This window comes from Cyrtonyx montezumae, unplaced genomic scaffold, assembly GCF_038088225.1.
Source record: "Cyrtonyx montezumae isolate F1298 unplaced genomic scaffold, pur_monq_1.0 scaffold_17, whole genome shotgun sequence".
In the NCBI taxonomy this organism is placed as follows: domain Eukaryota; kingdom Metazoa; phylum Chordata; class Aves; order Galliformes; family Odontophoridae; genus Cyrtonyx; species Cyrtonyx montezumae.
In genome coordinates, this window is record NW_027071903.1 from 27800239 (window position 1) to 27810125 (window position 9887).

The 9887-nt window shown below is 48.3% G+C and overlaps 1 protein-coding gene across 1 annotated transcript; it reads left to right on the plus strand.

The window, feature by feature from the left end:
* The first annotated feature begins 470 nt into the window (after nucleotides 1-470).
* MEX3B (mex-3 RNA binding family member B) lies at nucleotides 471-3584 on the plus strand. The gene is made up of 2 exons (XM_065733956.1): nucleotides 471-1270; nucleotides 2016-3584. The coding sequence occupies exons 1-2, from the start codon at nucleotides 1012-1014 to the stop codon at nucleotides 3437-3439; spliced, it is 1683 nt and encodes a 560-aa protein (XP_065590028.1). The 5' UTR covers nucleotides 471-1011; the 3' UTR covers nucleotides 3440-3584.
* Nucleotides 3585-9887: the final 6303 nt, after the last annotated feature.

Consider the following 9887-nt stretch of genomic DNA (forward strand, 5'->3'; position numbering starts at 1 on the left):
GCCGGGCCGCAGTGCGCATGGCGGGGGGGGGAGGGGCGCGCATGCGCTGTAGGGCCGCGCAGTAGCGGCGGTTGGGCCGGGGCGCTGCCTCCTTCCCGAGCGGCCGTTCGGGCAGCGCTCCTCAACGTGGAGACAAAGCGCTGCGCATCGACACACCCCCTCGGTCGCAAAAAAAAAAAAAAAAAAAAAGGGTGGGTGGGGGGGATGGCGGGGAGGACGGAATAAACCGGCCCCGATCAGCGCGCTGCCGGGGCAGCCCTGCCCGCCTGCCTGCCGGCTGCGGGGCGGGCCGCGGCCCGGCATTGTTCCGCGCCCGACAACAAAGAGCGGCGCGGGCCCGGCACCGCCCCTCCCCGCGCTCCCTCCCCCCCGCGCAGCCCGCGGCCAATGGGAGCGCGCGGCGATGGCGGCGGCGGCGGCGCGGGGCTGACAGCGGCCGGCGCCCGGCGCGCCCCCGCCCTCCGCCCGCTGCCTCCGCCTCTCCGGGGCCGTCTGGCTGCTGCGGTGCCTCAGACAGAGGAGGGGAGAAGGAGGAAAAAACGCTGAGTGAGTGGAGTGGAGCCTGGGAGGGGCTCCTTAAAGAAACGCTGCCATCGCCTGGCATTGTGGCCGGCGAGGAACTCGAGGGGGGGAAGCGATCGGAGCTCCTCTCGCTATCCGCTGCCCGCCCCCCCACCCCACCCCCAGCCAAAAAAAAAAAAAGAAAAAAAAAAAAGAAAAAGGGGGAAAAAGAAAAAAAGAAAAAAAAAAAGAAAAAAAGCCTCGAGGGGGGAGCCGTGCGGTGGGGGGGGGTCCCGAAACCATCTTATAAACCGGATTGCACGGAGAGAGGAGGAAAAACAACAACAACAAAAAAGAAAGATACAAAATATCCCAGCGAAAGGCGACCGCCCGCCGGCTGCGGCAGCCGCCCGCCCCCCGCCCCGCGCTCCCGCTGGCCTCGGGCTGCCTTTGTGTCGGAGCCCCGCGCCCCAGCCCGGCGCAGGCGGCGGCTGCAGCGCGGCGCGGACCATGCCCAGCTCGCTCTTCGCAGACATGGAGCGGAACGGCAGCGGCGGCGGCGGCGGAGGAGGAGGAGGCGGAGGGGGAGAGACCCTGGATGACCAGCGAGCCCTGCAGATCGCCCTGGACCAGCTCTCCCTGCTGGGGCTGGACAACGACGAGGCGGGCTCCATTTACGACAGCGAGCCTCGGAAAAAGAGCGTGAACATGACGGAGTGCGTGCCGGTGCCCAGCTCGGAGCACGTCGCGGAGATCGTGGGCAGGCAAGGTGGGTGAGCGGCGGACAAAGAGCGCGGCCGGGCGCCGGGATGCGCCGGGAGAGGATAGATGGGGGGAGAACGCAGAATTGGCTGCAAAAGTTGGGTTTGCTAAAGGGAACGAGGACAAAAGGGAGCGCCGGCGCGGGTTTCGTCCCCCGAAGTTGGAAACCGTGGGTTATTTTTAAGGAAGAGGAATGGAGCTGGGAAGTGGAACAATGGGATTGCAATAAAGCATCCGCATAGGGGAGCGTGGCTCGCTCGGTGCAGCCGCTGCTCCTCACCATCCCCAGAACCGATTTTATTTTATTTTATTTTATTTTCCGAAAGGAAGGCGCTTAGCAGGAATGCGGGCTGAGCAGCAGCTTTCTGCGGGCTGCTCGCATTGCATCGCATTGCATTGCATCGCACCGCATTTCATCTTTCCTGCCGTGCCGCCTCCCTGCACGCTGCCCTTTGTTGCCGCCGCTCTCGGGGCTGCGCGCTGGCAGCTCCTGGGCAGTGCCCACAGCTGTGCCGCTGCCGCCCGCGGTGCCGCTGGGTGCATGCCAGGGCTGTGGCTGCCGTCGCGTTGCACATCGCTCCCGGACGCGGTGCCAGCATCGCCCCGGGCAGGGGCAGCGCGCTGCGGGTGGGTGTGTTTTCCCCCCCCCCACCCACCCCAGCTGCACCCAAAGAATGGGTTGTAACCGGTTCTCCCCCACGCTTTTTCCTTCCCCTCCCCTTCGCCTTCCGTCTCCCGCATCTCGTTCCCAGGTTGTAAAATCAAAGCTCTGCGGGCGAAGACCAACACCTACATCAAGACCCCGGTGCGCGGGGAGGAGCCGCTCTTTGTTGTGACTGGCAGAAAGGAAGATGTGGCCATGGCCCGCAGGGAGATCATCTCTGCGGCCGAGCATTTCTCCATGATCCGAGCCTCGCGGAACAAGAACACGGCCCTGAATGGCACCGTCCCCGGCCCCCCCAACCTGCCCGGCCAAACCACCATCCAGGTGCGGGTGCCTTATCGCGTGGTGGGCTTGGTCGTGGGGCCCAAGGGGGCCACGATCAAGCGCATCCAGCAACAGACGCACACCTACATTGTGACGCCCAGCCGGGACAAGGAGCCGGTTTTCGAGGTGACGGGCATGCCCGAGAATGTAGATCGGGCACGGGAGGAGATTGAGGCGCACATCGCCATGCGAACCGGCGGCATCATCGAGCTGACGGACGAGAACGACTTCCACGCCAACGGCACGGATGTTGGCTTCGAGCTGAACGGCACGGGCAGCCTGTGGAGCAAGCCCACGCCACCCAGCATCACGCCCACCCCGGGCCGCAAGCCCTTCTGCAACTACCGCAACGACAGCTCCAGCTCACTGGGCAGCGCTTCCACCGACTCCTACTTCGGGGGTGGCACGGGGGGCGGCGGGGCCCGCCTGGCCGACTACAGCCCCCCGAGCCCCGCACTCAGCTTCACCCACAACGGCAACAACAACAACAACAGCGCCAATGGCTACGTCTACGGCGGAGGTGGTGGCGATGTGCTTTCCTCCCCGGACTGCTGCTCCGAGCTGCCCTTCGACTCGCCACCTGGCTTCGACCTGGCACCCGCCCCGCCACCCGGGGCTGCCCTCCTCTGGCCGCAGTTCGAGCGCGGCCCTGCAGCCGCACCGCCCTCGCCCGCGCCCTCGCCCGCCGCTGCCGCCTTCCCGGGCGCTGCGCCCGCCAATGCCAACCTGGCGCTGCTGGTGAGTGGCCCGAGGCGGGGCGGCAGCGCTCCGCCCCCGGCACGGCTCTCCCCGCCCCTGCACGGCAGCGCGGCGGCGGCGGCGGGGCCTGAGCACCCGCTGGCACGCCGGGTGCGCAGCGACCCGGGCGGGCGGCTGCTGGCCGCCTCCTACCCGCTGTATGCCAACGGGCTGGGCGGCCATCTGCCGGGTCTGCCCTCCGATTCGTCGGCCTCCTCCTCTTCCTCGTCCAGCTCGTCGTCCAGCTCGTCCTGCTCGTCGTCGGGCGTGCGGCGGAAGGGCAGCCGCGATTGCTCGGTGTGCTTCGAGAGCGAGGTGATCGCGGCGCTGGTGCCCTGCGGCCACAACCTCTTCTGCATGGAGTGCGCCAACCGCATCTGCGAGAAGACGGAGCCGCAGTGCCCCGTGTGCCACAGTGCTGTCACCCAGGCCATCCGCATCTTCTCCTGAGCCCGGCGGCCGGCTGGGTGCTGGGCGGTGCATGCTATACATAATAACGGGCGACTCCATTCTAGTGCTAGGCTAGTTTTTACACTGTACTTTAATACGAAGCTTCCAAAACTTCTCTTTTTTTAAAAAAAAAAAAGAACAAAAACAGTTGAAAAAAAAAAGAAAGTAGGAGATGCTTATGATGATGACAATGGTGTGTGGACTCTTAGTAAAACGTGCTGGTAGTTGCTAGGATGCGTATTACAAAATAATTAAATCTATGGGTGGATACTTTTCTGAATGTTCTTGAAAGGGCAAGAAGTTCCTGTGAAAACCATGATACTGCAGCTTTATCAAAGTTTAAAAAAAAAAAAAAAGGAAAAAAAAAAAGGAAACAAACTGTAACATATCTCTTATATATATTAAAACGTTTAAAGGTTTTAAAGATAAATTGCATTAATACAGATTGAAGTATTTTATTCTTTTTTGACTTGAAAAATTATATTTCATATTGCAAAGATGTTTACAAGTATTTTAATTTAAGTTCAGTGAACTTTTTTGTAGCTGGGTTAAATCTTTTTTATTTTAGTATGGCCTTATGGCAAAGAACACTGTATTATTTTAATATCACACAATTGTGAACGGAATTACAAACCATAAAATGTGTAATGCTTTGAACAGTATTCTGTTGGGATGGAGATTTTATAGGTTCAGAAAAAATCTTTTAAATCTGCTTCACCCAGCATATTTTCTATTCAGTGATATAAAGCATATTTTATTCTATATTATTACAAAAATGGAAATGTATAAACATATGTCAAAAGGAACTGTTGAAGCTTTCTAACATTTGTATAAATAGAATTCAGTGGAAATTACAAAAATTCTGTTGCACCACTATAGTTTTAGTATTTCTATTTTAATACATTTGTTTACCACTTGTTTATGTATATGTAGGTGACGTTACTTGAGCTTAAATGTACTTTACTGAGCAAAGTTTAAAAACAAAGTATATTTTATTTTATGATAAAGGGCCTTTAACCTCATGGTCAAATACTAATATTATATTTGCTGAGACAAGATTTGAAATTGTATCAAGAGTTTTATTTTTCTGACATTTAAAGTTCTACATAATAAAAGTAAAACTTAAGTAATGGTGCTACTTCATGTTTTTTTAAGTATTTCTATATAAATAAAATATTACAGAAAAAAAACCCCAACAAAGTATGCTGTGTAGTGGTTTGATTTGATGCGCTGAGAGTTTCTTCTGGAATCTTTGTTCCCCACTTGTAACACTGAGCTGTGTTTGGAGTGTCAGCTATGTCATGTCCATGTTGCTGGAGCTCTTCAGCTTGTGAAGGCTTCCAGGGCGATCCTTCCCGTGATTATGCTGTAATACATGTTTCTTAGGAAAAAAAAAACCAAAATGATTTTGTATACACACAAATATATATATGGCATATCACTAGTGTTATCCCACATGTTAAAATAGTGTTTCTGAAGAACTTTTGGTCGTGAAAAATACTTGGTTTGTTATGTGTTGCTACATTTAGCAAATAAGAGTGTATGTAAGGAAGAAAAGGCTGCAGCTTCTTGGATTTGTGGTCTAAAAGCACAGAGCAGGGGTGTGTCCTTTGTTGTGATGTGCTGATAGAGGGCTGAATGCAGCCAGTCCTGCTCTGTCCTTCCACAGGATCTCAGCATCACATCCCAGTCTGAGTATTTCCTAGAGCAGAACAAGGGCCTTTGTGTCTTCCATGAGTTCTTGAAATTGCTTCTTGGTATTTGGCAGCTGTGGTTCAGATAATTGGTGCTGACAAGCTTATTTGAATAAAAAATTTATTGCTGTGTAAAGTTTGCTTTTGATGATGCCCACACTCGTATAGGGGCAAAGGAAGTACAGAAGCTTTCTGACTAACGTGTCAACAACCCCACCAGGCAAACACTGCAGTACTTTGGTGCTGAATGGAGTCAGCGTGTGTAAGTGGACTTGCTGGGTAAAGCATGTTAGAGCAGATTTCAGAAAGGTAGCTGCGGATCATTTTAAACGTTTGTTTTTGAATGTGCCAGTGCACTTTTCAGCAGGCGAGCGAAAACAACAAAACAGACCCAAAGTGTGTAGCATATCTCGTATATTTTACTTCGTGCTTACGCTGTATGCCAGAGCTGCTCCACTCTGATCTCTTTTATGGAATCCAGAGCTGCTTGTTGGGTGGGAAGGGGAGGAGGGAGGATGCGGCAGGGGATGATGGGATCTCTTTGTTTGATTTGATTTGATTTTTGCTTCTTTCATTTAGCTGTGATTGTGGCATCATCTGAGTTAGAGAGTTAAAATTCCTTACTGAAGTGTTGTGTTTGTCTCGGGAAGCTTGTCGTCTGAATGGTGAACAAAAAAAAAACAGTGCTGTAGAAAGGAGTCCAGAGAGTGGCAGAGATGTTGTGCTTAATGCCGAAGTGGCACGGCTATTGAAAGACCTTGACAAAATCTCTTACTTTAAAGGGGTCAGGAAGTTTAAGTCCAAGTGTGTGTATTCATAATGATGAACCTTTAGGAAATGTACTCAACACATGTCAATCAGTTTCTTGTTTCTTTTGTAAGCATCCTGTGTTAGTGTCTGGGAAAGGTTGTGAAAATGGCTCTAAATAAAAAAGTGAATTTGATCACTTTGCTTAATCTCCTAGGATCAGTGACACCAAAAGGTAAAAAGGATGAACAAAGAGGGAAAATTAATTCTCCTCCTTTTTGTTCCCCTTAATGTACAGTGCTGGGTGACTCAATGGCATTAATGGCAGTGACCAAGAGGACTGCAGCAATGCCCCTAAGGAGCAGCCCCTGTGTGGTGGGCACTGAGGCTCCGATCTGGGCGATGTGATGTGGCTTTGTTCAGCGTGGCTGTTAGCTCCTTGCTCATTAACTGCCACCAGCCTCATCCTGCAGGACTCATTATTTTCATCACTAAATTGTGGCTAAAAAGGAGCCAGTGACCTCTGTGCCCATGCCCCCAGCTCTCTTTTCAGCCTCCTGGCATGGCTGGGCCAAGCTGCTCGTGTTCCTCGTGTCCGTCCTTTTGAGGAGGGAGGATGGCCTGCTGGGACTCCTGTGGTGCTTTACAACAACCAGCAGTGCTCACTGTTTGTCAGCGGTCGTTTCACCTGCAGGGGGACTGGTCTGCATCGCTCCTGCTTCGGTGTGTGATGGGCATCTCATGTCCTGCCCTCAACAGGCCCTTCCCTCTGGATGGTAGCAGTGCCCACCTGCAGCTCCTCTGGATCAGCCATGGGCAGGGCCTATTTCTGAGCACCATTCTGAGGTGCTGTGTCCATTGCATTCATCTTCTTGTTGCTTCCACGCAACACAGCATATAAAATCCACTGTCTTTTGCTGATGGAGACCAGTGCCCCTCAGCAGAGCCAGCATTGGAGGAACGCAAAGGCTGCACACGTGTGCTGCCCTTCGGTGCACATCTCAGGCCAGACTTACGCTGCAGGTCAGTGCCTCAGATTGCAGGGGCCATAAATCAGTGTGGAATTCGTCTGAGGGTCTGGAGCCATATGGTGTGTGTGAGGAGTCCCCACACAACTGGAGAGCACAGGCCTGTGTTTGGCACAGGAGGATTTCAAAGCCTGAGAAAGGGGCAAAGTTCAGTTTCTAATTGAGTGCTGTGAAATACATATATGTATACGGTCAATGTTTGTCTTCCAGAACAAAGATCACTTTGTTTTCCAGGAGTTTGTGCATTGGTGATGAAAGCTGGGCTGGGGCCTTTGCCTCCCCCCACCCAGACCCCGGGCAGCCCTGGCGGGATGTGGCGTGCACCCACTGCTCTCCTGTCCTCACAAATGTATGGGTTTGGTTTCCAGTGCAAATACACATCATTATCGTAAAAAAGGATACGTTTATAGTTGTGAGAATTATTATGTACAAAACCCTGAGCTTAATTATTTCTCTGTCCGTATCTGGTGCTCCCCAGGATTTGCATAACAATCAGACATCAAAGCTGGAGCCATTTACTAGGAGAAAGGTCTTTCTACTATATTATTTTGTTGGCAAATAAATTATAATGATCAATTTGATCTAAATGTACTCTTTATATGTACATATATATATATATATATATATATATACAGGCAAATCAATGGAAATAACACTTAGAAGCAAACTTTAAAGTTAGCAGTAAAGAATGTAGTTCAGTCAGGTGCTTTAATTAGATTGCTTTTTGTTTGATGTTTCTTACCATGCTCTCCCACTCTCCTTACCCCTCTTTTTTTTCTTTTTTTTTTTCCCTCCTCCATTTTCCTTGTCTTGCTATTCTGGAAATTGAAATGACAGCTTCGCTGTCAGTGAAGGGAATGGGAATTCTGCCATTGGAGTGGATGCTGGTGCGTATTGCATTTAATCCATCTAGAAATAGCAGAAAGCAATTATTCACCCTGCCTCTGCTTATTTGTGTTTCCTGTACTCATTGTCTTTCTAGCAGAGATAATTTAATTAAAGAACAAAGAGTATTTTAAATCCAATGTGGTTAAAGGGTATTTCAGACTGTATAAGCATTTGAATTTCTGATTTACCTTTTTATAATTGTCTAGCTGGCAAATGTCAGGGGGCTGTCTTCACAGGTAGATTAGCAGTCTATCCAACACTGAGTGATGTGAGAAGGCACTTATACATGCTGTTTCCCTTTGTTTTTTCTAAGCATATACGTATGTATACATACATATATATGACTATATGTTCAATATATGCCTATGTACATAGATGGCAGCTTAAAATCCACCAGAAAAAGATGGAGGAAGAAGTCTTTTCCTTATTCAGTATGTTAATGTTAACGGAAACTCACTGAATTATTAGAAAAAGTTTTATTGTCATTTTATTACTTAATATTAAGGATTTTAATGAGATTTCACAGTTGGATATGTAAAATAATTGGATTGCATCTAATTTCTATGTTTGATTAAAATGTAAAAAGCTTCTTCTGGCTTAGTTTTAGGGAATTAGGTTCCATCATCACGTGTTATATAGTGATGAAGTTGCATCAGAAATATTTAAGGTTTTGATGTATGTATTATTCTTTAATGTGTGTCAGGTGCAACTGTATGACAAGGATTTAAACACAGATACATGTACAGTATTGTGAGTACAGTGTAGCACTGATCTTTAAAGATCTGTATAATTTCAGCAAACAGCAAATCACATCACATTCATGGCCTTATAGAGCATCAGGTGGGGCCGTGTCCAGAAGTTGTCTCAGTCCATTCAGGACTTCATTCATCTGAGTTTTGGTGTCTATGAAATCACTAGCAGAAGTCCCATTTAATCAAAATTTGATCTATCCATAAACTGAACTTTTCCAAAAAAAGGTTTCTATATGTACAGAATCTTATCAAAGGCACACAGTTAATTTGTCTCCCTTTTATTGTGGGGGTTTTTTGTGGTTTTTTGTGTGTGTTTTTCTTTGTTTCATCAGGGAAGTTACTGCTATTTCTTTTGTAATTAGTTATCACCCTCCACTGGTAAGTAGATAATTGGAGAAAAAAATCAGCCAATTAAATACATTTATACTAAATGCACTGAATACCTTCACCAGTACAAATGCAATTGATTGGCTGTCTCCAGAAACTTACAGAATTTTATCAAAGATTGCACTGAGAAGTGGCCTTGCTGGTTGTAAATGGAGGGTAAAAACAGGTTTTTGATATTCCACTTGTGGTAGAGGTAAGATATAGTGAGTGCTTTTTCCTCTCTCTCATGTATAAGGGCTCTTCTGCCTTTCATATGAGGTAGAATTCTCTGGCCCACTTTACGTTAGCATGAATGGCGATTGCCTTGTAAATTTGATTGTCATGAATGGCTGAATGCTGTCTCTTGTTTTGTCCTTTGTCTTTATATTTTATTCACTTCCACACTCAGCAAAAGAGCCTTAATTTAAACCTGATAAAGCAGTAGCGACACTCCAGTTATAGATCTAGAGGAAGGTTTTATTTGGTTTTGATGTTCTTTGTATTTGGATGGTTATACGAAACAGTAGAAGTTATTTTAATCAAAAGAAAATATCACCAAGATCACAACCTAGGAATAGTGTTTTTGATAGAGTCACAGAAGTTTCTGTTGCACATTTGGAAATCATTTCCACTATTTAGCTGCAAGGGGTAAGTAAATCATACCACTTTTAAGAGTCAGAAAAGGAGAAGTGTTTTTCAGGATTTTCAGTTCTGCTGCAGAGTCATTGTATCATCTTGGCTAATTAATTTCACCTTTTATGTGCTTCAGTATTTCCATCTGTGAAGGATCTAATGACACCTACTTTAAGGCAGCATTGTGAAAATTAATTAATTGACATTATTGAAATATCCTGAGGTGGAAATCCTGATGTAAGTACAAAATATTATTACTGATAGTTCTTAATTAATCAGTTAACATTCGCTAGCATGTGGTAATCATACTGGTCTAGAGCAAACAAACACAGAACTGTAT